Below are 27,412 nucleotides of genomic sequence, written 5' to 3'. Positions count from 1 at the left end.
TCAGCCCTGAGCCAGAGGGGACCCCAAAGGGGCTTAGGAGCAGGAGGAGACAAGCACGGAAAGGAGGGATTTTGTGCCTCCTTATCAGCACTTCCTCACCCCGGCTGCCCGTCAGAACCCTCCGGAACTTTTGAAAACCCCTGATGCCCAGATTCCAGTGTCCCTGGGGTCAGCCCAGGCTTTGGGACTTCCGTGTTCCTCCCATGCAGCCAACACACCTGACCACTGCCTGATATAAACGGCAAAATCGTGCAAACAAACCAGGATCGGCTTGGAGATGCCACAGATGTGTTTCTACTGCCAAAGTACAAAGAGAAGCAACAGAATGAAAGGAAGTTCAGGAAGGGGGTCCTTTGGGGGCACGGGAAGTGGGATAACGAAGTGGGGAAGGGGTACGATGCTTCGACTGTTGTTCTCTGATTTCTTAAGCCAAGTGGTGGGTACGTGATGGTGTTTTCATACTTTTCAGTTTGGGCGAAACAGTTCGTCGTCGATCAAAGGGGAAAAAATATAAGAGCTGCCACCAAACGCTTCGGGAGGGTGTCAGGCAGTGCTGGGGTTTGTGTCCACTCCCGCCACTTACTGGCTGCGTGGCGGGGATGGGGACACCTCTCCGAGCTTCCCTTTGGGCGTCTGTCAAGTGGGGCTCCCTGGAAGTAAGAGAGGGGGGCTCGGAGAAGGGAGGGAGGGCCCTAAAACCTCTCCACCCAGTGCCTGTCCCCAAACCCAGGGACCTCCAGGGCCAGAGCGGATCAGACACCTCTGGAGGGTGAGCTGGGCTGGGGAGAAAGAGCCCCCTTTCCCCACTGCACCCCCGGGGGGTCCCCACTCCCATAAATGCAGATCTGGGGGCTGCACCCAGACATTTGGATTTGGGAGCAACCAGGCAGCACTGTCTTCTCGGAGGTCCCCCCCACCCCACCCAGGGCAGACTAGATGCCCGTCCGTCTGTCCGTCTGCACACGCTCTCCCACACACGCATTGCACACCCATACACGCGTGTGCCAGGCCCGGCTGGGGAGAGAAAGGAACTCGGACGCTGTTCTCGTCGGACAAGCTTAAAACACGACGTGGCTCATTTTTATTTCATCTCCGAAAAAAAAAAAACAAAACAAACCAGAAACATTCCCTTCGGAGGGGACGGCGGTTAGACGGGAGCTCTAGCGGGGCAGCTCGAGGCACCCCGACATGCCCTGTGCCCCGTACCCCGTTCTCCCCCGCCCGAGGGACCATGATTCCCGGCTCTCGACCCCAACACTGCCGCCCCAGGAGGTGGCACTGGGACGGCCCCCGGCTCGTGGTGACGGGAGAGGCTGCCCGCACCTCCCCAAGCCCTGGGCATACAGTGACAATGATGTCCCCAGCCAGGCAGGGGAAAATTTACATTTTCTCCCGGACAGAAAACAAAAAGTCCAGATGCCACCAGCAGGCCCAGCAGCCCTGCCCCACAGGAAGTTCGGGGGTCCCGCGAAGGGGTGGCAGGGGATTTGCTGGAGGCCATCTGTCCTGCAGGGATAAGGTGACACTCGTGGGTGCCATTGGTGCACGGCCCGGGGACATTGGCACAGGCCTCGCAGCACGAAACGTCCGCTTCCTGGACTCCGTGTGCCCCCAGCTGGGCCTCATGCTGCCCCAGCCTCTGGGTGGCACCTCCTCGGGGCGCCAAGCGGGAGCCGGCCGCGCCGACAGTCTCCTGGCGCCTCCAATCCTCTCCCGTCGTGCCCGCTGCCCCCAGCCCGAAAGACAACGGTGCCCCTCTCTGCAGGAGAGGCAAACAACTTGGGGCGCTGGGGACTCATCAGGACACCTTAGCTCCATCCTGGGCCAGGGGCACCCCAACGCCGGGGGGCTCCGGGCGGGGGAGGCCCCGGCCCCCGTGGGTGCCCACCGGCCCCAGGGTGTAGCCGTTGGCCCACACCGCGGATGGGTGGCCATTGAGGCGCAGGCTGAGCTGCTCCCCGTCGCCGCCGTGCGCCCCGGGCGTGCGGGCGCTGGTGCCCCCCGCGCGGAGAGGCTCCCCCCGCCTGAGCAGGTGGCTGCGGAGAATCTTCCGGAAGGTGTGGCGGAACTCGCGGATGCGGTAGGCGTAGATGAGCGGGTTCACCACCGAGTTGGTGTGGGAGAGGATGATGGCCAGGTACATGAGCCAGGGCGGGGCGTGGGGGCACTCGGGGCAGAAGAAGGTAAAGCAGTTGACGATGTGCAGGGGCAGCCAGCAGAGCGCGAAGAGCCCCACGATGATGGCCAGAGACTTGGCGGCGTGGACCTCCTTCTGCAGCGTGGAGCGCGTGGCCCGCTCGCCGGGCACGGGCCGCGTCTCCATCTGCTTCAGCTGCCTGCGGGCGGCCAGGAAGATGCGCAGGTAGACGGCGAGCATCAGGAGCAGCGGCACCAGGACGCAGGCGAAGAAGTTGAAGTAGACCATGTAGTTCATGGGCACCACGTCTTCAAAGAGACAGGCCACCAGGCCTTCGCCGCAGCTCTGCGAGCCGCCGCTGCCCTCCCGCCGCCGGCCGCAGCTGCTCCAGCCCAGCATGGGCGTCAGGCCGATGGCGAAGGACAGCACCCAGCACACGGCGATGACACCTTTGGCACGGGCGCCCGTCACCAAGCCGTTGTACCTGGGTGGGGAGGAGAGAGGAGACGGCGTCAGGGGCCTGCGGCACGAACCACCACGTCCTCCGGGTGGACTGGATGCAGCAGGCCTGGCCGCGCTGCCCTTTCCGGGGGTGCTGGAAAGTTCCGGGCGAAGAGCGTTTGGACTCCGTCGGTCTGGTTCGAGGGGACTCCTAAGCGATTCTTTGGGGGAGCGAGGCCAGAGAGGGAAGCTAATTTGCCCGAAGGCCCTCAGTGTTCTAGAAGCCAGACAGAAATCCAAGGCAGCTCATTCTCACCCCCAGACTCTCGTGAGGCCAGAAAACAGACGTCAGCTCCCCCAGAAAAAGGGGCCTCGGTTTTAGAAAAGAACAGCAAATCAAAGAGTAAAGTTTCCCTGACTTAGGAAGGCCATTTGGTGATCTAAACAGATATTGGACATTCTGTTGAGCATTTTTGATTTTGGTACAATGAGATGGGCTTGCAGGAGGGGCCAGGGGCTGAGTTTTGGGGTAAAATCTTGCAACTTTTAAATTTTGTCTACTAATTCAAATTGAGAAAATACACACATACATGAAAACAGTGGATTCACCCCCAGCAGGGGCTTAGTGTGTCCGCACGGGGCAGCTCGGCCTCGGCAGACGGGGACAGCCAGGGACACATCTGTTTATGCCAGGCCCAAGTGACCTGCGGGGTCCCGTCTCACGGTCTCGAACATCTTCAGGAAGTAGCAGGATCTCTTTCCCATTTCAGCCTTCCTTAGCACTTACTCCAGGCCACACAGAGGGCTCAGTGCTCTCCAAACAGTTATGTAATCCTCGATAAAGAGGACTCTATTAATGTTGACATTGTCCCGAGAATAGAGATATTTCCCTCCCCGGGATCCCAGCCCCGGCACGTTCCTGTTTGACCGTGTCCTGTCCCTTGGCCTCTCTGAGCCTCAGTTTCCTAATTTGTAGGTCTTGGCCTGCCAGCCCTGCGTCTGATTGAGAGGACACCAGTGTGGAATCTGGGTGTGGAATTATGGAGCGGCAGCTTGTGGCCGAGGAGGTAAGAATTTTGCAGCTGAGCTGTTGGCGGAGGAATGAGCTGCCTGTTGTTCGAGGTAATCAAGCAGAAGCTGGGGTGGCGGAGAGCTGAGTTAGGTGCTTTTTGAATCGCTCTCCAGCAAGAGCCCGCCTCGCCCCTATTTCCAGGCAATTATCAAAGCAGAGCTTGGCGGAAAGGGGGGACGTCAGAACAAAGTATGGAATGAACGATCTGCAGAGGACACCAGGGCCCAGCCCAAAATTTTCTGGGAGCACGGTCTGAAAATCCTTCATCTGCCCTATCATCTGGTTTTGCAAATGAGAGCCACAAGGGGGATTCTGAAACCACAAGTGCATTCTGAAAAGAAATCCCCTCGTGGGGGGGAAAAAAACCCAAGACAAACATTCATAATATATGCTTATGTATGCAAAGAATATCTCTAGAAGGTTCCCCATTTTATAGAGGGGAAAGGAGGCCAGAGTGGGGCTTGAGGGGAACAAATGTCCACGATAGACCCTTTTGTTCCCTTTTAATGCTTAGCACGGGCAAGTATGATGTATTTAAAATAAAAACAACCCAATGGATTAATTTTATCATTCGAAAGAAAACACCAGAAGGTGAAGAGATGTTTTGGTAATGGGTGGTGGAGATGGCAGAGGACACTGAGGATGTAATGAATTTTGGTTGTGATGGGAAATTTTGTTGCAAATACGCTACCAAAAAAAAAAAAAAAAAAGAGAGAAAAAAAAAAAGAGAGAGAGAGAGAGAGAAACAAAAGGGACAGTGATAATTAAATGCAATGCATGATCCTGCACTAGTCCAGATAACAGAGGAGAAAATGCCCAAAAGGAATCATTGGGACAAATGACGTAACATTGCAATATAGACTGTAAGTTTTATTGCAAAGTCACGTTGCTTAAACTTGCTAACTGCACACGAGGTAGTTACATAAATGAGTATTCTCGTTCTCAGGAAACGTACGTGGACGTGTCACGCGTTTGAGGAGCTGGGTGTCTGCAAATGTTTAGAAAATAGAATGATATTAAAAATATGGCAAAAAGTTGATCATTGGTAAATCTGGGTATCTGGGAGAGGGTGTTGGACATCTACGCATTGTTCTGCGTTATTTTTACAACTTTCCGGTAAGTTCGACGTTATTTCACAATAAGATGTTTGGAAAGAAACCACGAAGCTCCCCCAGGCTGGGAGCCCTGGACCCAGGTCTGGAGGGGCTCAGCTGTGGCCACTGCGGAGCCACGGCCTGGCCGTCCCATGAGACACGTCTCCGGTCACCTCCAGGGGCTGTGGGCACCGAGGACCGTCCCCAGCGGCTGCCCCGCACCGAGTAGCAGAGGGCAAGCCGGGATGGGGGTCCACACAGCCTGCCTTGGCCCCTCACCCGGGGACAGGGGACACTTCTGCTTCCGTCTCTAAATGCCAGCTCGGCTCACCGCAGGGGCTGGTGTGAGGTGGGACACGCTGGGGGTGAAAGTCCCCCGGGTTTCCCGTTCTCGGGGGCACCCCAGAGCCCACCTCTCCACCTCTGGCTGGCTCCTTCCTTCTGGGGTTCCTTGACCAGGCCCCACACTAGCCCAACTTGTCCCCTGCACTTGGGAAAGAGAAGACTGAGATTTCTGAAACTGGATTCTTAAAAATAATAATAATTATGGAGGGGTTCAGGCTTGGGGCCGGGCGTCCCGTCCCAGAAAACATCCAGGCCGAATCTCCCAAAGTCTCGTCCAGAAAACCCCAAAATGGACAGGGCTGGTGGGGACTCCCCTGGGGTTCCCAGCAGCTCGAGAAAGAGCTTCATTCCCTCCGACCCCCCCAGCTCTCCCTCACTCCCCATCCCCTCGCCCTGGCCCTGCAGGCCCTTTGTCAGCGGCACAGAGAGGGACAGCTGCCTTCCCACGGTCACACAGCACGTCCCAACAGCCTCAGCTGGGAATTGGTCTCAGAGCAGGAAATGGGAGAGGCAAAAAGGGAAAGAAAAAGAAGCCAAGATCCCAGCAGACTCTCGGTCTAGAAGGTTCTATTTCCACAGCTCTTTGTATCAGAGAAGGGAGCTCGCTCAAGGTCATGCAGAAGGACAGGGAAACTTCCTGCCAGTGCCTGGGCCCCCACAAACGACTCCACTTCTGGGTTCCTTGGCCTCGGGGACTCTGTGCTGTGCTCTGCTCGGGCTGTCCCCAGTGGATTGCACGTGCACCCCTCACTCAACACCCGAACATGGTGGCTGGGGTCCCTTCTCCTCCGACAGGCTCCGGGCTCTCCCGAGATGTCGGGGTCCCTGCTTCCCCTGGAGCCCGAGTGCCGGGAGCAGCCACGGGGGCAGGTCTGGGAGTCTGGGGCCCCGGGCCCCAGCCCCCCAAGAAAGGAGGACACAGTGGGTGGCTGGCCATGCCGCCAGCTCACCGTGTGCCCACGGGAAAGCCGCCTCCCTGCCCGGAGCCCGGGTTTTCCATCCCGGAGGGGAGAGGAAGTGAGGTCTCGGGGGGCCCCTTGGGCTCGACACTCCAAACCCCGTTTGCTCCGTGAGCTGGATTCTCTTCCCTGCCGGGGCCCCTCAGCCCGGAGTGGGGACTGGGTCTCAGGGTGAGCCCCCGCCTGTTTGGGAGAATCCACCATCGGAATGGGGTGCCCCATCCTTTGAGACCACCCCCTCAGGGCCCCGGCCATGGGCCCCGGCTTGCACCCGCTCTTGGAAGAGGGGAGAAGCTTCTAGAACCATGACAGGGGTGGCTGGGGAGGGCCGTGGATGACCTGGGTGGATGGGGCCGGGTGCTAAGGCCAGTCAGTCCCCGGGAAAATCTCCATTTACACAACACGAGACTGAAGACACGCCACAAAAGTCACCCTAAAATCCCCACCCCGGGCAGCCAGCTCCCGAGAGGCCAGAAGTCTTCCGAGCCCACGAGGCTTGGTGACCCCAGGGACACCAGAATTTGCATCTGTGTCCCAGTTCCAGTGACTCACTGTGGAATTTGGCCAAGTCATCCCACCGACCCTACCCCGGGCCGTTTCCCTAATCTGCACGTGCAGAGAGCTTGGCCTCGGGGACGGGCTGGGCAGGTGAATGCCATCTCCATGGCCCTGTGGCTTCCGGGGCACAGAGGGCCACTCTGACCACAGGCTCTTTTGGATTCACTACACAAACACCAAACCCTGGGCACAGAAGGCCTCTCTGACCCCGGGCTCTTTCAGATGTGACTGTGCAAACACAAACCCTGGGCACAGAGGGCCACTCTGACCCTGGGCTCTTCCAGATGTGACTACACAAATACAAAACCCTGGGCACAGAGAGCCACTCTGACCCCGGCCTTTTCTGGATATGACTACACAAACACAATACCCTGGGCACAGAGGGCCACTCTGACCCCGGGCTCTTCTGGATATGACTGCACAAACACAATACCCTGGGCACAGAGGGCCACTCTGACCCTGGGCTCTTCTGGATGTGACTGCGCAAACACAAACCCTGGGCACAAGGGGTCACTCTGACCCCGGGCTCTTCCAGATGTGACCATGCAAACACCAAACCCTGTGCACAGGGGGCCACTCTGACCCCGGGTTCTTCTGGATGTGACCGCACAAACACCAAACCTTGGGCACAGGGGGCCACTCTGACCCTGGGCTCTTCCAGATGTGACTGCACAAACACCAAACCCTGGGCACAGGGGGCCACTCTGACCTCAGGCTCTTCTGGATGTGACTACGCAAACACAAATTCTGGGCACGGAGGGCCACTCTGACCCCGGGCTCTCCTGGACGTGACCGTGCGGGGTGGGCTCACCGGAGCGGGATGCGGATGGCGATGTAGCGGTCAATGGCGATGGCCAGTAGGCTGAAGATGGAGCTCTGCGTGAGGACCAGGACGAAGCAGGCGATGAAGAGGCAGCCGTGGCAGGCGGCGCAGAAGCCGGTGCTGATGGTGATGGCGAAGGGGATGGCCAGGACCCCTACGGCGATGTCGGCCGCCGCCAGCGACACCACGAAGTAGTTGGTGACGTTCTGCAGGTTGCTGTTCAGCCACACGGCCCAGCACACCAGCACGTTGCCCAGCACGGCCAGCAGGGCGATGGCCAGCTCCACCATGATGTAGACCGCCGAGCCCATGGCGGCCGCGGACGGACGGGCTCAGCGGGGACGCGGGCCGGGCCGGCTCACGGTCCATAGCTGCCCAGGCCACGGCCACCTCCTCCCGGAGCCACCGGCGTCCCTGCCAGGGGGTGGGGGCTGCACCGACTGCTTTTCTCAAGCACGACTCGGGGTCTCCAGGACCCAGCTCTTTCCGGGGCTCCGGAGTTCCTGGGGGACCTGTGAAGGCAGAATCCTCATGGGACGTGGGATGGGGACAGGGGGCGGGGGGCACAGCTGACGTTTCCGGGGGGCCGCCCTCAGCTCCAGCCTCACCCTCGGAGACCCTCCTGCATCGGACGAGTCCGTCCCACCTGATAGCCAGGTGAGAAGATGGGGTTCTGGCCACACCCCTGATTTGAAGGGGCTCCCCCAGAATCAAAAGGCCCTGGTGTTGCAGAATCCCTGCCAAGACCCCCAAGTTGCAGCCCCTTCTCCCAGGCTCTGGAGGAGGGTGCAGGGGGTGCCCAGTCCTCTCCTTGGCAAGGTCCAAGGTGCCCTCCACTTCCCAGCATGGAAATTGGGGGTCCCGGCACCCACACTTCCAGGGAGCCGGCAATCTTTCAAAGCTGTCACCCGCATTGGCGTCTCCATGCTCAGCGTCTCACGCCTTCTGTGGCAGCCCGGCCGGTTTCCTGGGTTCCTGAGCTGACCGCCACCCCCCCCTACCCACCCAAGAACCTTCTGGAAAAGATCCCCCCAGTCCTCTGGCTCACCTGCCACCTCCCACTGGGCCAGCTCCCAGGCCAGCCTCCGTCCGCTCCTGCCCCGGAGGGCTCTCCCAGTGAGGGGACGGGGTCTCTAGCCCCCAGATCTGGAGGGATCTGGGGTGGGGGGGCCCCCAGGGGCCCGTCCCCACCGAGGGCAGGTTAGCTCTTATATCCTCGCCGGCAGCGAGCATGGCAAAAACCCGTGCCCACCGCCTCCCCGGCATGGGCACAGCCTCTTCCCCAGCCCACGCCGAGCGCCACTGCACGTCTGGGGGACAGGGCCCCCCTCTCCCCAGCTCCGCTCCCCTCCCTCCTCCCACACCCTCTCTCCGCAACCCCCCCCCCCGAGGTCTCAGCCTGGCTGCTTTAAGTCTGGTGCTCAGCAAAAAGCAGGGTGCTCAGCCAGGACTGGCTGGGGGTGTTCTCCTTTCTGGGCCTCAGTTTCCCCACTGATGGGCAAGGAGATTGCACCCCCATTTGACCTCCAAGGACCGTTTCGACTCTCTCCCGTGACTCGGGTGAAGGAAATAAACCAACTGCTTTGAAGGGGCTCCCCCAGAATCCAGAGGCCAGAGGATTGTAAAGAATCACTGACTCCCCTCAAAGCAGATGCAGAGAATGTGGGGCCCGAGAGCCCCACCCCAACTCCCAGCAACTCCATCTCCCTGAGAGCTAAGGGACCCCCAAATCTGCTCCTCCTCCAGGGTGGGGGGCTCAGGAACAAGGGGCTGGGCCAGCCTCAAAGCCAGCCCCCCACTTCTAGGAGGTGTGGGATTGAGCAGAATTGGAAATCTTGGGTCCCCAATCCGGCCATCTGATTATGGGGGGTTTGACATAAAGGAACCCCGAGTTTCCACCCAATTCGGACGCTTTCAGGGCCTCATGGGCGACTGGGCTGGGGTGCACGTGTGCCCATCAGGCCATTGCACCCCAAGAGGGGGCTCAGAAACTTGTGCTTGATGACGGAGCAGGGTTGGGGGCTGCAGGAGAGCGGTGAGGAGGCCAAAAATCAAACCTTCCCAGGCCAGGCCAGGGGGCACCCCCAAAGCACCCTCTTTGCCCAGGGCCCTGCTACCCACTGCTCCAGCATGTCAGGAGGCACACGGCGGGTCCCCCAGAGCCTCCTGGGGCTGCGACCCCTGGGAGCAGTGTTCCTGGGGCCCTCCCCACCCCAAAGATGTGTGCCCGGAGTCTCACCCCCATTTGGCAGAGGACAGGCAGATCCAGAAGTGAAGTGACAGGCCCGGGTTTTGCAGGGACAGTTGCATCCGATCTGGCCGGGCCACCCCCGGGGCAGCCCGCCTTCACCCCTCACCTCCAGCAGCCTCTGGGTCCCCGTTCCCTGGGCTGGGGTGGGGTTGGGGGGGACATTCACCCCAATGGACCTTGTCATCTGCTGGGGAACCTGCATGGAAGGAGCCACGGCCTTTCAGTATCTGAACCCCTGGTGGCTGGCCCTCCCCTGCCTCTCTGCTTTGGGGTACCCTGGGGAGCCCCCAGCGGCCATTCCCAGATGGAGAGCCCCCACCGGGGGTGGCAGACAAGGTGGGGGCCGCTGAGTCAGGGGCGCCTTGGAGGAGGAAAAAAAAAAATCTCAAGGAACTGCCCCGAGTGCCAACTATCACCCTGGGGGTTCAGACACCCACAGGGTGCTCCGTGCCCCTCACTTAACGACGAGCCTGTAGGCTCTGCTCAGGGAGGCTCTCTTGAAACTTGGGGTGCCTGCCTGTGCACCCCCACTTCTCAGGCCTCCCCTTAAACATCGCCTGGCCCCGATCCTTCTGGCTACATCAAAACCACCTTCCTGTGGTGAATCTGTGGTGTAGACACTCCCATCGTGGACGCTTTCGAGATACTAATGGACCCTGGATGGGGAAGTGGGAGTGACACGGGGTCACCTGGGAGAGCCCGTGTCCCTGGCTCCAGCCACCCCTTGGCTGCCAAACCTCACGTCCGCCCGGACGTCCAAAACGACTCCGGAACCTCTGTAATAGCCACACAGGCTGCTTGGGAGAGGATGGTGCCGGACATGGGCATCTTTGGTGATACAGCCTCACGCACCCATTTCACAGATGCAGAAACCGAGGCTCAGGAGGTTAAGTGGATATAGAGGGAGTGAAGAGAACTGAAAGAGGACACCCGTGGCAAACCCGGCAGTGGAAAGGTTTGCTGGGACTCTGGGAGAGGCCTGGGATCCGGCGATTTCCTCTCATTCTCTATCTTATTAATCCTTGAGTCATCAACTGCTAGCCAGGAGGGGGAATTAAATATTAAAATGTAATATTTCTCCTGGGAATGTTCCCCCTTGGGGACGGGGAGGCGGGCGGGAGCTGTCCCCTGTCAACCAGAGACACGTGCCAGGGAACGTGAGTGACAGAGCCTCAAAAGGACAACTCCACACACACACCCCACCCCGACTCTTTTAATTAAAACTCCATTTAATCAAAAACCCACGTGTTTCCTGGCCCGTGGCTCCTGGCAGTCAGACGTGCAAGGCTTTCTGTACACAGGCCCAGATGGTGGCCATACCCCCCAGGGCCTGACAAATGGAGCAGCCCGCCAGCCTCGAGGCGTCCCCTGCACCCCTGATTTCTGGAACGGGTCCCTGCCACTTTCCCGTAGCAAACGGCCCCGTGTCAACTCTGTGCCAGGAGTCTCCCCACTGCTGGACACTTAGGTCCTGCTCTGACAGCAGGGGAGCCTTGGAAGGGGAAAGAAAAATTCCAGGAAACTGTCCCGAGAGCCACTTGTCACCCCAAGGTTCAGACACCACGGGTTGCTCCGTGCCCCTCACTTATGGTGAGACTGCAGGCCCCGATTTCGAAAGACAACGAGGGAAATTATTATAGGCACCAGTACCAAAACATGTTGCTGATGAGTTCATTCCAGAAGAGACAAAGATGAGAGAGTAAATGAACGTTGATTTTGTAGGACGCTTAGGGGCTTTAAAGAGATAAAGAAAAAGATGGCAGCCATGAATGAGCATGAGAGCTTACTAAAGACCAGTGGAAAGGAAATGAAAACCGGTGAACGTGAACAAGAGCTAAGATGAAATCCCGGGAGCGGAAAAGGAGGGACTGGAGTGGTGAAACGGATGTGGCCAGCGCCGTGCACGGACAGAGCTGAAGAGAGAATCAGGGATTCGGAGACAGCACTGAGGAAATACACACGGAAACTTCGTGGAGAGTCAAAGCCGACGAGAAGACGGCCAGAAGATCTGGTTGAGAGGCACCGAGGTGTTGTGGCAGCTTGGGTGGAAGGGCAGAGAGGGGGGCGATGGGAGAAGTAGCAGCTCCTGCTCCCGAGCTGCCAGCCCCCTCCCCCCCCAAGCAGGCTGTGCACTTATTTGCAAGATGCCAGGCCCTGGAGAACCGTCCATCCCCTCTCCAAGGCAGCTGTCAGGGCTGGCAGGGGCCAAGGGCCTGGAGGATGGCCCCCGGTGAACTGGCTGCTCGCTCCTCCCCCCACACAGGGCCCCTCAGGCCTGGGTGGAGGCTCCCCCAGCTGGGCCCGCGTCCCCACTGCTCGTCGATACAGGCAGCTGCTCTCTGCTCCAGGGGGCAGGATGTGGGCAGAACGGGGTGGAGGGCAGCTCCCCGCAGCTGGAGGCTGCAGAGTGGAGTTCCCGTGTGCACAGCAACCTCCATTTCACCAGCCCGGAGCGCGAGGCCCTGGGGGTCCTTGGTCTTGCTCCCAACCCCAGGGCTGCCTGCAGCTCCCCTCTCACCACTCGAGGACTGGCATGTCCCTGGCTTCATGCCCAGGCCAGATGCCAGACAGACGGCAGGTTCCTGCCCTCCTGGCTTGAGTGACCAAACCCCCTCCATGCTCCACTCACCCCCTCCACGCTCCACTCTCCCCCTCCATGCCCCACCCTCCCCCATATGCTCTGCTCTCCCCTCCATGCTCCACTCCCCCCCGCCATGCTCTGTTCTCTGCTCCCCACACTCCAACCCCCAAGCTCTGCTCTCTCCCCTCCATGCTCCAGCCCCCATGCTCTGCTCCCCGCCCATGCTCTGCTCCCCCCCAATTCTCGGCTCTCCCCTCTCCTTGCTCCAACCATCCCCCATGCTCCACCCTTCCCCTCCATGCCCCATCACCCTCCCATGCCCCACCCACTGTCCACTTTACCTGACTCCCCCTTCCCCCAGGTGCTGACGCCCACTCTGGTGGAAGGAGCCCACCCCCCTCCATGCCCCCCCCGTCCCCGTGCACAGGCCCCTTGGGTGCACAGCAGATGGGGGTAAGGCAGCCTCCTGGCTCACTGCTTCCCCCTCGAAGAAACCCTCTGTGGCAGGTGACAGGTGCCGTGACACCTGAAGAGGGGCAGTCAGGGTGGAGGAGGGGCTCCTAGATGGCTCCCAGGGGCTGGGGGCTGGCCTGTTGAAGGGGCACCGAGGGTGGCCCTGGGTCTCCGGGCAGAGAGTGGCCGCCTGGCACCTGGGGGCAGCTTCATCTGCAGCACCAGCCTCTGCCCGGCAATTTCTGGAAGACAAGGGGACATCAGGGCTGCCAGGGTCACGAGGGGACCCCAAGAAGCTTCTCAGAGAAGGGGCCACTTGGGTTGGACGTGGGGCACAAGGAGGTGAACGGACAGCATCCAGGCAAAGAAAGCAGCTGGGACTGAGGCCAAGGGTCACGCTCAGAGAGGGTTCCGGAAGCTGGAGTGGATTCCCCATTCCCCCCGAGCTCCCAGCCCTGCCCCAGAAGTGAGTCGTCTGTTGGGGGGCTCCTCTTTGCACCCCAGCTCCATGTCCTGCCTCTATTCCCCCATCTGGGCCCAGCACTGACCCCCAGGGCCCGGCCCTTCAGCACGGCTGCCCCCAATGCCCGTGCGACTTCCCCACCTTGCAACTCCTCAGCCCAAGACCCATGGGGCACCCCTTCCCTTCCGTGGCTGCCAGTGCTCCCCGGGGTGCAGACCCCTCGAGGCTGGGGTGGCAGCTCCAGCTCCCCCAGGAGGGGTCGGCAGCTCAGGAATATGGCAGACGAGAGCTCCTCGGGCTGTGGGCCCACAGCAGGGACCCCGGTTCTGCCAGGGGACCAGCCATCCCCCGCCCCAGGCAGTGGGCAGAAGATTCTAGAAGGGCCCAGAGGCCCTGAAGTTTGCAGGATGGGACACCCCGAAACCACTTGCCCCTTGGCAGCCGCCAACTCCCCAAATCCAAAGCTTGCCCCGAGCCAGCCCCAGTCCACAGGCCCCTCTGCTGGCAGTGACCCCTGGGCTGGCCCTCCAGTCACCCCGTCCCCCCAGCCAATGGGTGCCTCTCATTGCATTTCCAGCTCATCCTTGTTTTGCAGATGAGAAAATGGATTTTTGGGGGGACGTGACTTGTCCCAGGCCATCCCAGATGTCCCTTGTCAAAAAGGCAACTCCAGAGCTCAGGCCTGGGCACCCCAATCTCCCTTCTATTGGGTTGCCCCTGGGGCCAGCCATTGCCCTCTGGGGCCCGGAGCTCCTGCAGGGCAGGACTCGGGAGGCGGTGGGGGACGGGGACTTCAACAGGTCCACATGGGGGGGACGCTTTGGCCCCCAAGGCCCACGGCTGCCCAGTTAGCACTCGGGGGGCAGGGCAGGGGGTGTGGGGCACCAGCTGGGATTCGCCCAGGGGACCCTAGGGACTGGGAGAGCCAGGAAGACCCAGAGGGCCAGGGCAGGGAAAGGGGTGCTGGAGCCGGAATGGGGAGCTGCCTGCCCCAGTTTTGGGGGGAATAGGTGAGGGGACACTGGCTTCTCCTCCAGGATGCACTGGCCCCCCCAGTCTCCACCTCTTTCTAGGGGGAAAGCCCCCAGCCCCTCTTTTCCCCACTGCACAGACGGGAAAATCAAAGCCTCACGCGGGGTGGCCGTGCCCCGGGATCGGCCAGTCCGCGGTCCCCCCTTTTCCAGCCTGGGCCGGCCAGCGCCTGGTCCCTCGGGGGCCGCCACCATTCCCGCCATTCCTGCGCGGGGCGCACCCCACCCCGGCCGGCCTCTCCCGGGGCCCCCCGTCCCGGCTTCCGTCCCCGCCGTCCACGCCCGGCCCGGCGCACCCAGGGGGTCCCCTCCCCGCCGCCACCTGACGAAGCCCCCCGGGGTTCACCCGGAGCCCCGGGGGTGGCCGGAGCGCGCGCGATCTCCCGGGACCGACCGACGGACGTTCCCCGCGGACCGGACAGACACCTGCGCAACCCTCCCCCCCCAAAAAACACCCCAGCCCAGGCGGCCCCGCTCTCCAGCCCCCGCGCGCCCACTTTGGGGTCCCGCTTGGGGGCAATTCGGGGCAATGGGGGTGGCCCGCACGCTGCGCCCCCCCATGCCGCGCGGGGCCGCCCGGACACTCGCTTCCGGGGCCGGCGGGGGGTCCCCACGGGGAAAGGGGTGCATCCGAGCCCCCCCCCCACCACCCGCACCCGCACCCCGCTCCGCCCCGGGGCGCCCCGCACCGCGGGCCACGCTGACCTGCCGCCGGCGCCGGCTCCCGCCGTCTCGGGCGCGCTCGGGCTCGGGCTGGTGCTGCGCTCCCGCCGCGCCGCTCGCCCGCGCCCCCTGCAGGCGGCTCCCGGGACCGCGCCGCCCCCGCCCCGCCCCGGCGCGCGGGGAAACTGAGGCCCGCCGCCGCCAGCGCCACGGCCCCGGCCTCCTCGACGGGGTCCCGGGCCTGGAACCCCACCACACCCCGCCCCCATCTGCCCCGTCCCGGCCCGGGGAGAGCCCCCCCAACACCCACCCACGCCCCCCACTCCCCGCGCACCCCCCCAACCCCCCGAGCCCAGCTATGTCCCCAGGAAGGGCCCGGGTCCGCTCCTTCTCTCTCCATGGCTCCCCAGTGCCCCAAAGATACAGTCCGGCCTCCTAAGCGCGGCGTTCAAGGCCCGCAGGGGCGCGGCCGTCGGGGCCCCCCGCTTTGCCCCGGGCTGCTCTGGGGGTGTGGAGGCGTGTGTGAGCTCCAAAGGGCCCCGATTCCCATCTTCCGTCCCCCTCCCCGCCCCCCGGCTCTGTCCCGGGGCCCCTCGTGCTCCTACAGCCCACCCCCCCGGCCATGGGGCCCGCCCCCCCACCTTTCTCGGGACCACCGAAGGGGGCCCGTGCCTCCCACGGGGGGACCCTGCAGCTCAGACCCGGGGTGGGGGGTCGTCCCTGTCCGCGGCCGGGGTTCTAGAGGCTTCCAATTGGGAACACCCCCATGCCCGCCCCAGTCCGGCCACGCAGGGGACCTTTGCAGCAGACAGACATGGGGGGACCCCAATTCTGAGCGCGGCAGGGGGGGCGGCGTCCGATGCCACGGGCCCGCGGGAACCCTCGCGCTGCAGAAGCGTCTAGGGCCGGCCGGGTCGAGGCGAGGGGCCGGGTGGGCTGGGGAGCCCTCTCGGTTGGCCCCCCGGACCATTCCCGGGGTGGAGCCTGGGTCCCCGTCCCCGCTGGGCCAGCCTGGGGCAGGGGAGGGGACAGGACTGGGGCCCGTCGGCTACGGGGAATGGGGGCGCCTGCCGGTGAGGCGGGAATTTGGGGTCCATGACCTGGACTGCGGTGGGGGTGGGGAGTGGGGAGGGAGATAGGGGGTGTTGGCAGAGGAGGGGGAGCTGGTGGGGGCTGAGGGTGGCGATGGGGGGGAGCTGGAGGCTCTGGACCCCCCACCCCCGTACCCCTTCCTCTCCCCTCCCGTTTTAGTGTCGTGGGAACCCGTCCCCATTCTCCCCAGGCCTTGGGTTCCTGGGCGAAGCGAGAACCCCCCACCTTGTTCCTGCCCTGCCCACCCCCTGGGGCTGAGCTGGAGTCACATCAATGAGGTAAGGGCTGGGGGGTGGGGGGCTGCGGCCGAAAGGCCCCTCCCACGCCCTGGGCTTTCCACCCTTGCTCGGGGGCCTCCCCCCGACGGGCACCTCTTCCTGCCCACACCTGTCGGGCCCCCAATTTGTGCACTTCCTCACTCAGCAGTCGTGCAAGGGACACCTGACTTGGGAGTTGCTTGGGCCCAGAAGGGGGAATTGGGGGTGGGGGTGGGGGCTCACAGGGCAAGGACCAGCGCTGGGTTAGGGGTGGGGGTCTCCCCGGACTCCACTCCCAGGGTGGGCCCCGTTGGTTCTCTCCTCTGCCGTCTCCAGGAATCCCCCCCCACCCCCGCAAGAAGCTCGCTCCCGAGAGGCTGTGAGGGGCTCCCCCAGGTCCTGCCACCCCCAGCACCCCCCACCCCAGCCTGTCAGAGGCAGGGGGACACTGCCGCGGGGTCCTGGGTCATCTGTTGTGCACCTTCGTCCCGGTTGCCAGCAAAAGCCACTGCCCAGAGCCTGGGATGTGTGGGGAGACCCTCCAGCTGGGTGCCCCCTTCCCCGGGGAGCAGGTGTGCCCATGGGTGGGGGGGGGGTTGTGGTAGCACCCCTCAGGCGTGGGGCCTGTGCAGGTGCCCGAGCCCGGGCTGCCCTCCAAGTTTCCAGCTTTTGCCCTGAGGAAGGGTGGGGTGCAGGCTGCTCTGCCCCCTTGGGAGATGGTGAACCCCACTGGGCCGGGGTTCTAGCTCGCCCTGCGCCTGGGACTCCCTGCACGGCCCCAGCTGGGCTGTAAGGAGAAGGGCGTCCACCCTTCCTTCCGGGCAGGCCGAGCTCCCCAGGCCAGGGGGCCGGGCTCCCCCGTGACCCCGAATTCTGCTCTCACCCCCGCCCGTGGCCCTGCCTGCTGCCCTTTGTTCCCGGCCAGGATGCACCGGGTGGCCTCTGGCTGTGGAGCGGCTGCTCTGGGGGCAGCTGTGCCCCAGCAGGGGGCCCCAGGATGAGGCACCCCCCCTGCCACAGTGGGTGCTGGGCTGGGGGCCTGGGAACCACACCAGGGCACCCCGAGATACTCACTGAACTTCTCCCAAGGGGAAAGTCATGCACGCTTCCTGGGGCTCTGGTGTTGAGGAAGTGGGAGCCTCCCTGGGCCCCAGTTTATCCTCAGAGGCAAAATTACGCCAGAGAAAGTGACCCCTGAAGTGTCCACGGCCACAGCGAAGCCCCAGGGGCAAGCCTGACTCCCCCCCGTCCGTCCTCCTGCGCCCCGACTGTCCCGGGACTTGGGGGACACCTGGCCGCCTCCTCGCTTCACAGAGGAGGCCTGGGAGGAGGGTCCGGGAGCCCCTCCTTGGGGTCCCCTTTTGGGCCTCCCCTCGGCCTGCAGACCCCTCTCTCTCCCCTCCTCAGGGCCCGACCCTCACACACCCGGTAATGGACATATCCCCCAGGGGCCTCCTGGGGACAGGGACACGGCCCCGGCCTTCTGGGCACAGGTGCCCCCGGCTCTGGGTTGGTGGGTGCGCCCCACTCCATACCCCTTCTCTGGCTCGCCAGCTCCCCACTTCCTGCTTCATCCTGCCCTGGGGGACCCTCCAGCCGTCCCCTCCACTTCCGGGGATCCAGCCTGGGTGCAGGGTGCTGGGAACGCTGCATCCTGCAGGGAGCAGGCTGGGGTGCCCGAGGCCTCCCTTCCCAGGCCACCCCAAATCTGCCTCCTGACAGAGGCACTGAGCTCTGGCCAGACCCCAGAACCCTGAATCCCAGCTGGCACCTCCCCAGCCAGCTGGGACCCCAAGAGCAGTGTCCCCACATGTCCCCGATGCAGAGGGGTGCCTGGGAGCATTTTGTGTTTGTCCCTGCTCTCTGCTTAAGGGACACCCCAAAACAGAACCCAGGACCCCAGCCCACAAGGCTGTGGACAGAAGCCTGGGTAGCCCTTCTGGATACTACTGGGGCCCCCAGTTTTCCTGCTCCCACCTGCCAAAGCTGCCCCCCCAGAAGGTTCCGGAACCCTTGCCTAAGCCAAGGTGAAGAGGATGCCTTGCCTGGGACAGGCCGTGAGCGCTCTCAGTGAGGGGGTGGCCGGAGGGACCCCTGCCTCACGCTGACCAGCTGTGCGTAGTCCCGGGCTGCCCCCCACGGGTCACCTGGGGCTCAGACGGAGCCATCACCCCACACCCCACACCCCACACCCCACACCCGGTGGTAAGACAGCTCTGGGTGGCGTCACTACTGAATTTCTTTCTTTGTAATTTTATATATTTTGAAAATCACCTCCAAGATGATGTGACATTGCTTAAAAAGAAAGAAAAGGGTCTAAGGCCTTCCATCACCCCCAGGAGCCTGGGGCTGGGGTACTTTGCTTGGAGGGCGCTGGGTCCTTCCATTTTCGGGGGGCAGTGCTGACAGCAAATCTAGGCTCTCGGTGGTCCCGGCGCTGCCTGCCCCTCTGAGCTCAGCTGGGCCGTGCCCCGCGTCTCAGACAAGGCCTCAGACCCCGGGTGGAAAGGGTGACGAGCCGGGAGGGTCCCGGCGGGACGAGCCAGAAAAGCCCGAGCCCGATGTGTTTCAAACAATTTTAATATGTTCGGGAACGTTTAGTCGAACAAAATGAAACACGACGATCGGTGGGCAGAGGCCTGGGGTCCAGAACTACACACACAACTGGCCCTTTTGGAGGAGAGTGTGTGCTCGACGGGAGAAGAGGCGGCCGGCACATCGGGGCGCTCCTGGGGGACAAAGCAAAGTGCGCCTGCACCTCAAAATCCACCCCCACGTCTCTGTGACCGTCGAGTGTCATTCTGTGAAGTCGATAGTGTTATAACAAGGATCCTACGCAGACAGGCAGGGAGGAATGCTGCTGGAATCCTCTCGCCCGTAGACCCACAAGCAAGCGTGGGGGGCCCGGCCAAGCCCACCTGCACTGCCTGCCCCGGGGGAGGGCAGAGGGGGGCCCAGGCCAGCAGCTCCCCCAACATAAAATAAACAAACAAAAACAAGACTGTAGATCAGACCCACTGGGTCCAGACAGGGGCGGACAGGCCTCCTCGGGCAGATGGGACAAAAGTGGGCACATGTGAACGCAGCATATTAAATCACTCAGGGTAATCCTTCCACGGAGCAAGCTGTGCGAGCCTGCGTCCCTGAGGGGCTTCGGGGGCCAGGAACTCGCCGCTGCCCACCGGGCCGAAGACGGGCCCTTCACCCCAGGGCCGCCGGTGGGGGCCAATGGGCAGGGTGAGAGGCACAGCCCCAGCCTGTTTCAGAAGATCCGTGCTCTCCTCAGGCCACACACACATGCAGGGTTCGGGGAGCCCCCTGCACCCCAGCAGCCAGTGGCAGCAGCGGTCCTGTTCCACTGAGGCCGCCCTTCCCCAGGGGCCCGGCAGATGCCACCTGCCGCTGTGTTCCGGAAGCAACGGGTCTTGCCCCCGTTCAGACCATCGACCGCTGGGTTAGGGGCACACACAAGGCTACGGCACACTGTTCCCCAGAAGGGCCGGGTCCCAGCTGGAAGTCGCCTCAAGGAAGGCTCTGGTTCCCCGGAGCGCAGAAGGGGCTCCGGGGGGGCTGCCAGTCGCTGCACTGCCTCGGGAAGGGCGCGCAGGGGGCACTGGCTCCAGCACCCAGGCCCCACGGCTGCGAGAGCGCGGACGGCAGCTTCCGGGCACGGGGGGCTGCCCCTGCCAGGAGCTAAGGCACTTTCTTAAATTCTTGCTGGAAAGACGGAGCCTTGGGACTCAGAAGCGGCTTCGTTACGCTCCCCAGGCTTCCCACCGTCCCCTTTCTTCTGCCATTGCTTGTCCTACCACGTTACGGTCCGGACTTTGTGTTTTCTCTCTCAGGTTTACCACAATCTGGCTTTGGGACTAATAGAACAGGAACTATATTACCCATGGTTCTCCTACATTTCCTATAGTTTCTCTATGTTTCCCATAGTTCCCTACAACAAAAATGCTTTTTTTTTTCTCTTTTAAACTAGGAGAACTCTTGATGACCAATTCTTACATCCAGAAACCTAAAGCCGGAGCCGGGAATTGAACCCTCTTCAAGCTGGAGAGGAGCAGGCAGGCGCCTCGGGCGAGGGGCCCCCTGAACCGTTTCCGGTCAACAGGGGCCCAGAAGCACGAATCCATTTGGGGGCAGCAGGCCCGAGAGCCAGGGATCCCGTGCACTGTGGTGTTTTTGTCATTTCTCAGTTCAAGGTTGCAAAGTTGCAAATTGCATTGGCCGGGACAGCCCTGTCAGGCGGAGGGGTGGCCGTCCCACCCCTCAAAACCCAGCCCGGCCGGAGCCTCTGCAGGGTTCTCTCCGGTAGCAAAACATCTCCATGGTTCTCCCCAGAAATGGAACCTGCACGGTAGACTCAGAAGCCCTGTGGGGTTTCATCCCTTTTCCGAAGTTCGCCTGCGAGTGAGCCTTTTTTTTTGACACCCACAGCACGGAGTTAGTTCAATGTTCACTCCAGAAGGAAAACCTCGGTGGTAAATCTGCGTGAACTGGGCCTGGAGCCCGTCTGGCCTGGGAGAGAACGGGGAAGGTGCCCGGCCCGAGATGGGGTCCCAGGGCAAGCAGGCCACACGCCAGGGCCACTGGACGTTGTATGGTGGAGCGTGGCGAACGGGGGCCCCGGGGAGCTGCAGGAGGCCCCGGGTGGTGCCGGGCGGCCTCTCTGGACGGGCGCTCAGGTTTCGAAGTATTTGTAAATCGCCGTCACGTACAGCATCACGTTCTGCCAGTCGGGCCGCTCAGTTCGCACCATTTCGTTGATGTCCTGATGGAGGAGAAAGGCGCGTGGTTAAATCTCACTCCTGGCTGCCCCGGCGGGCTCCCTGCCGACCCCGGGCATCTGTGTCGCCCTCTGACACCCAGCCCTGCTCTACCGGGCCCAGAGCCTCCACGCCACAGCCGTTCCTACACGGGGTAGTTTCCCCTCCTCCCTGCTGGGACCGCTCGGAGCTGGGCACCTCTGGAAGCCGTTCTCCTCCGTCACTGTCCTGGGAGCTTCTCTTGCCTGGGCATTCCCAGAACTTGACATTTGAACGACAGGGGGACAGTAACCTGCACTAACCCAGGATGCTGTTCTTTAACTGGATTTTGGAGACCCGCAGTGACCTGGCAGATATTAATCGATCCTGTGTGGAAATGAATTTGGGACACACTGGATTCAGCAGCGTTACATGCACCCCTTCCCGTCCCCAAGTGTGCAGAGCCCTTAACACGGGGCCCTGGGGTCTCCAGAGGAGAAAGGGGGGCATGTACAGTTGCCGGCTGAACCCCGTGTTCCCAAAGAACGTCTCTAGCTCCCGAGGGGGCAGCTGGAACGAATCTTCCCGTTGGGTGGAGGCCCCTGAGCTGTAGCCAGCTGGACAGAAAGGGCCGTGCACTATTGATGTGGTGTCGAAAAAAAGAAATGTTATTTAGCGAGCATGAGAATCTTGATGCTGAAAGCTTTTTAGGAAGGGGAAACCTGCTGCTCTTTACATGTGAGAACTTCTCACGAGTGCTATAAAATACCCAGATAATGGAAGGTGCTTTGGCAACCCCAGTTTTCCTTTCTTCTGCACACACGGAGGAGCAGGGGCCACCCTGCCAGCAAGCTCCTGCGAACTCAGAGGTGGTGGCTGCGGAGAGCGGCTGGAGGTGACGGTCAGGAGGGGGCCCCCCGGGGGTGGGTGCTGGGGAGATTCTGGGGTCCTGGCTGGACCCAGGGGCTTCGCTACTCTGGGGGTCCCCAGCACTCCAGCACTGTGCTCCCCGGGCAGCATCTCTGGAGGTGGGAGCAACGGCCTCCATATCTGGACATGACATTTTCTCCCAGAAAGTCTCCCCGGGCAGAGCCCCAGCTGGGAGCCTGCCCACCATGAGCCTCTGAAGGCCTGGGCAACTCCAGACCCCGAGACCGCGACAGCCCCTCCTGCAGCTCTCAGTGGCAGTGAAGCAGTGCAGGAAAGGCTCGGTTGGCCCTAAATTAAGCTACTTTCCTTGACTCAGGACACCCCAACCCTCTCCCTTTGGTTGGAGTAATGGCAGACGGGCCTGCTGGGACAGGCCTTCTGGGGCCCTTGCTAGATGTTTCCTCAGTAGAGGAAGTGGGGTCTCGCCCAGGTCTGCAGGGCCCCAGCTGGCCTGGTGGCGGCCACGTTGCCCGGGGAAAGCTCCTGCCACGGAAAGGCCTCCCGGGACCCGCGGGGATGGGCTCACCAGGGTGGACTTGATGCCAACGCTCTCAGCCGCCTGGAAGGCCAGGGTGAAGTTCCGTCTCTGGAAAAGAAGCCGCGTCACGGGGAGGAAGGCTGCCGGCCTCACAGGGCCCACACCCGGGGGCCACCCACAAGCCCCCAGCTCTTCCCTCAGCCCAGGGAAGTTTCCTTCCGACACCCCGACCCGGAGCCACTGGGTGCTGATCCGGAAAGCCGGACACAAACACCTATCGATGCGTTCTCTCCCCGGCGGGCTCCAGGCCTGTCTGAGGACCCGGGAAGGGGGTACCCAGAGGGCTCTAGGCCTGTGCAGGGGCTCCCTGAAGGGGATGCCTCAAGCCACGTCCCGAGACCCCCTAGACCCCAAGCAGCCCTCCCTGGCCAGCTCTGGGTCCTGCCACTGGGAGCAATGTCACTCAGGGAATTCTGGGCTGCAGAGCTTTCCAAATGAGGGGCCAGCGGGCTCTGGGTAGAGAGCCTGAGCCTGGGGGACGTCAGCTCTGAGCTGGTGGGGAGCCGGCCCTGCCGGGGGAGGCGTCAGCCTCTCGGTCCCACCCTGGCCTCCTCCTTGGGGACAGGGACGCCGGCCTCACCTTGTCCTGGCTGTTCAGCTCCTGGTAGGGGATGTGGGCCGGGAGGTACGTGTGCAGGAGCGCGCAGAAGGCCAGCCCGTCGTTCCAGCTGCTGCTGAAGTTCGTGATGTCGATGTTCTGGGGGAGGAGAGAGAGACGGTGTGAGCAACACGAGCCGGGACCCTCTCTGGAGCGGCCTCCAAGGCCACCAGGCCCAGACGGAGAGGGCCTCCAGAAACCGCAGCCGGGCAGGGGCCCCGGCACAGCCCCCGGCACCGGGCACCCCTCAGCGCCAGCCGTGCCCGGCCTGGCAGGACACACTCACGCCTCTGCGACGGTGACTGGTGAGCTACTTCCTGGACCGGGGGCCTTTGGGTGTGGGCAAAGGGCCAGTGGAGGGAGACGGTGACCCTGAGGACTCGGGTGACAACCAGCAAACATAAAGTGCAGCCTATTTAAAATACGAGCCGGTCTCGGGTCTCTGTTAAAGCCAGTGGTTCTCAGAGCAGGTTCCCAAAGCGCACTCCACACACCCGGACACGATTTGCCCGGATGGCGAAAAGCAAACGTGGGGAAGACCGCTGACATGTCAGCACAGAGCAGGGCTTGGCTCCTCCCGCCATGCGTTTGCAGTTAAAAATAGAATAAAAAAATTCTAGGTTTCACTTACAGATAACCACAATGAGGCAGCAAAATTACCGACATTTATTACATCCTGAGCCTCAGGTCCGAGTCTCTGGAATGTTCCGCGGTGGAAGGCGCCCGGGGTCCTGCCACAGCCCCGGGGGGAGCTGGGCCCCAGCCACCTGCCCGCCGAGGCGTGAGCTCAGCCGGCCCCTGCTCTCCCAGGAACGCTGTTTTCACAGGAGACAAGGCCCAGGGAGCCTGGCCACACCAGGACAGCAGGCGCCTTCTCGAAAATGAACCGAGAGACCTGTCGCTTTGAGGAAAACAACAGACAGTATCTTGCTGCCAACGGTAAAATTCGAGCTTCTGAGCAAACACTAGAAATTTGGGCAACTGGCCTCTGCTGCTGTGAGCCTGACGGCTTCCTGGTATCTAAAAGCTCTTCTGGTGAGCCTGGTGGGGATACGCACAGACGTGATTTTTAAATATTGTACGATGAAATGTGTTGGCGTTTGGAAGATTGCGTAACTCGGAACCGATGGTTCCCAAATGATGGCATAAAATCAGGGCTGGGTTAAAAAAGGGGAAAAAAAATCCACTCAAGGATGAGGTAGACAACAGGTTTCATGGACAGAGCGCAAAAAGTTCACGGATACAGTTTCAGATACCACACGGCAACTAACCTCCAGGGAGCTCCCAACTGTCAGGTTTTGTAGTAGTACCAAACACAAACTACTGAAAAGATTATTAAACTGTTCTACTTTTTCCAACTACATTATCTGTGTGAGGCCAGATTTTCTTTCCCTCAAGCAATATACAGCAACATTCTGAATATGCAGAAGCAGAAGGTAAAGTTGCAAAAATGAAACACTGATTTATGTTTCTGTGTTTGGGAAAAAGTCAGTCTTTTTCTTTTTTTTTTCCTCCTTCATTACGGAAGCTGTGGGTTTACGGAAGAGTCAGGCACAAAATACAGGATTCTCTATTATGAACACCTCGCACTGATGTGGTACATTTGTTAGAATTAACGAAAGCACGTTTTCATCACTGTACTATTAACCATCGTCCACAGTTTAACTTAGGGCTCACTGTTTGTGTAGTGCAGTTACATGGATTATTTTTTCAAAATTTTTATTCTATTATGATACACACAACCCAACATTCCCTTTTAATCACATTGAAATATACATTTCAGTGCTATTAATTACATTCAGTGTTATCATCGCTACCATCCACTACCAGAACTTTTCCGTCATTCTAAATAGGAACTTTGTACATTCAAAGCCTTCCCTTCACGTTCTGTCCTGACCCTGTCCCCCGGTACCCTCTATCCTCGAGTCTGACCCCGTGAGTCGGCTCACTCTACTTTACATCAGTGAAACCACGCAGTGCTGTCCTTTTGTGCCTCGCTTATTTCACTCAACGTGACGTCTTCAGTGTTCACCCGTGTTGGCTGCATGAACTGGGACTTGGCTCCTTTTTTTTTTTTTTTTTATCATTTTATTGAGATATATCCACATACCACGCGGTCATACAAAACAAATCGTACATTCGATTGTTCACAGTACCATTACATAGTTGTACATTCATCACCTAAATCAATCCCTGACACCTTCATTACCACACACACAAAAATAACAAGAATAATAATTAAAGTGAAAAAGAGCAACTGAAGTAAAAAAGAACACTGGGTACCTTTGTCTGTTTGTTTCCTTCCCCTATTTTTCTACTCATCCATCCATAAACTAGACAAAGTGGAGTGTGGTCCTTATGGCTTTCCCAATCCCACTGTCACCCCTCATAAGCTACATTTTTATACAACTGTCTTCGAGATTCATGGGTTCTGGGTTGTGGTTTGATAGTTTCAGGTATCCACCACCAGCTACCCCAATTCTTTAGAACCTAAAAAGGGTTGTCTAAATTGTGCATAAGAGTGCCCACCAGAGTGACCTCTCGGCTCCTTTTGGAATCTCTCTGCCACTGAAGCTTATTTCATTTCCTTTCACATCCCCCTTTTGGTCAAGAAGATGTTCTCCGTCCCACGATGCCAGGTCTACATTCCTCCCCGGGACTCGTATTCCACGTTGCCAGGGAGATTCACTCCCCTGGGTGTCTGATCCCATGTAGGGGGGAGGGCAGTGATTTCACCTTTCAAGTTGGCTTAGCTAGAGAGAGAGGGCCACATCTGAGCAACAAAGAGGCATTCGGGAGGAGGCCCTTAGGCACAATTATAGGGAGGCCTAGCCTAGCCTTTTTACAGCTGAATAATGCTCCATCGAGCATCAGATCACAGTTTGTTTGTCCAGCTGTCGGCTGACGGACACCTGGGTTGCCTCCATCTTTTGGTGATTGCGGACAGCGCCATCTGGGAATGGTGTGTAGTTACCTATTTGAGTCCCTGGTTTCAGTTCCTCTGGGTATATAAAAATAGGCCTTTTTCATTAAAAATGTTATTTTAGGGGCGATGGGTTTAAAATAAATCAACATTTGGCTATTCGTCAGCTTTCATTTCCAGTGCAGTGGACATGGGCAGATAAGTGCACACTGTGCAGGGCCTGGGAGTGGGCGGGTGAGCTCCAGGAGCCTCCCCTTAGCCGAAGGAGAAAACCAGGGCCCAGTGTCACCTCCCCAGGCGGGGACCCTGGCCCAAGATTCACTCTGTACCAATGCATCAGCTTCCCGGTGGCTAAAACAAATACCGTGCATGGCTGGCTTCACCACAGGAGTTTCCTGGCTGGTTTCAGAGCTGCAAGGCCTGCTTCTCCAGGGTAGCGATCTTCCCTGGCCGGCCGTCTCCGGGGTTCCCTGGCTTTCCCATTGTATGGCAGTGCACACATGGCGGCATCTTCTTTCTCTTCTGGGTTCTGCTGACGTCCAGCTCTGGCTACTCCTGTGGCTTCTCTTCCCGTGTCCAATTTCCTTTGCTTATAAGGACTTCACCCCTCATCCAGCTCGGGCTTCTTACCCAGAAACATCTTCGGAGTTCCCATATGAAAAGGGGTTCCCGCCCACAGGCCTAGTTGGGGAGCTGAGCCAGCCTTTTGTGGGGGGCTTGCTTCCTCCCAACATCAATCATCCCTGTTATCTGTAATGTGAAGACGGGGGACAACAGCATCTCATTCGGAATATTCTATCATCTCAGAGAGGGACGTCGCTGGCATGTGACCTTTATCCTTACTGGCAAGATGAAAGCACGCCAAGTTTACTGGGCCCTTTGCCATCTCCGACACTGAGCAACTAGTGTGGGCCGGGGCCGGGCCCTGCCGTCAGCCCTCCTGGGTGGCTCGTCTTGCCCGGCTGCACCTTGTCAGGTCATGGGGAGGATGCCTGATGGTGACCCCCTCAGACGCTTCATCATCAACCGGGTGTCTTGTCCCCGGGTGCAGGGGCCCAGAGAGCTGCCCTCTGGGGGCTTCTAGTCAAAGCTTGAGCTCCTGAAGGGCGGCCCTTCTGTGAGCAACTGTGTCCCAGGCCGCTGCCCAGGTCATCGGTGTGTGCACACGTACATCATCCTTCCCCAAAGGCTGGGGCTGGCCCGGGTCCTCCCTGCCTCTGAGCTGCAGTCCCCAAACCGCCGCAGCCACAGAGATGCAGCCCTGAAGAACCCCCGCTGCACCTCTCCAGCCCGGCAGCCCTCCCAGGGGTCCCCGCTCTGTCCCAAATGACAGCCCCCGCCTCCTCCTTCTGTGCCTGGTACATCTGCCCCGTCCTCCGTAACACACACCTCTGAACCTCGGCGGGAGCCAGCCGGGTGCCATCAGGACCCGGGGAAGGAAGCCGGGGACAGGGC

At 60.7% G+C, this 27,412-nt stretch overlaps 2 protein-coding genes across 9 annotated transcripts in view; both read right to left on the bottom strand.

Annotated features, from left to right (window-relative positions):
* Positions 1–1,054: 1,054 nt before the first annotated feature.
* ADORA2A (adenosine A2a receptor) lies at positions 1,055–14,987 on the bottom strand. Of its 4 annotated transcripts, none has more exons than XM_037823646.1 (3): positions 14,914–14,987; positions 7,418–7,941; positions 1,055–2,621 (listed from the first exon to the last, which is right to left on the bottom strand). In XM_037823646.1, the coding sequence occupies exons 2-3, from the start codon at positions 7,738–7,740 to the stop codon at positions 1,799–1,801; spliced, it is 1,146 nt and encodes a 381-aa protein (XP_037679574.1). In that variant the 5' UTR covers positions 7,741–7,941; positions 14,914–14,987; the 3' UTR covers positions 1,055–1,798. The 4 variants fall into 4 exon arrangements, with proteins under 4 accessions (XP_037679574.1, XP_037679576.1, XP_037679573.1 ...); XM_037823648.1 differs by lacking the exon at positions 14,914–14,987 and adding an exon at positions 9,669–9,781; XM_037823645.1 differs by lacking the exon at positions 14,914–14,987 and adding an exon at positions 8,478–8,733.
* A 3,795-nt stretch (positions 14,988–18,782) lies between these two features.
* Positions 18,783–27,412, bottom strand: part of SPECC1L (sperm antigen with calponin homology and coiled-coil domains 1 like) — a 169,806-nt gene continuing 161,176 nt past the window's right edge. For all 5 annotated transcript variants that reach the window (XM_037823453.1, XM_037823456.1, XM_037823454.1 and 2 more), the window contains 3 exons: positions 23,017–23,133; positions 22,425–22,484; positions 18,783–20,994 (listed from right to left, as the gene is read on the bottom strand). In XM_037823453.1, coding sequence (XP_037679381.1) covers positions 20,905–20,994; positions 22,425–22,484; positions 23,017–23,133 — 267 coding nt within the window. In that variant the 3' untranslated portion in view covers positions 18,783–20,904. The remainder of the gene's footprint in view (positions 20,995–22,424; positions 22,485–23,016; positions 23,134–27,412) is intronic.

This window comes from Choloepus didactylus, assembly GCF_015220235.1.
Source record: "Choloepus didactylus isolate mChoDid1 chromosome 23 unlocalized genomic scaffold, mChoDid1.pri SUPER_23_unloc1, whole genome shotgun sequence".
NCBI lineage: Eukaryota > Metazoa > Chordata > Mammalia > Pilosa > Megalonychidae > Choloepus > Choloepus didactylus.
This window is presented reverse-complemented; position numbering and strand designations above follow the sequence as displayed.

Bases quoted from the DNA above. Each gene is read 5' to 3' on its own strand.
- ADORA2A (XM_037823646.1), bottom strand. From the start codon at position 7,740: ATGGGCTCGGCGGTCTACATCATGGTGGAGCTGGCCATCGCCCTGCTG. The intron at 2,622-7,417 runs GTGAGCCCACCC...CTCCCCACCCAG, and splicing joins GCCATCCGCATCCCGCTCCG to GTACAACGGCTTGGTGACGG.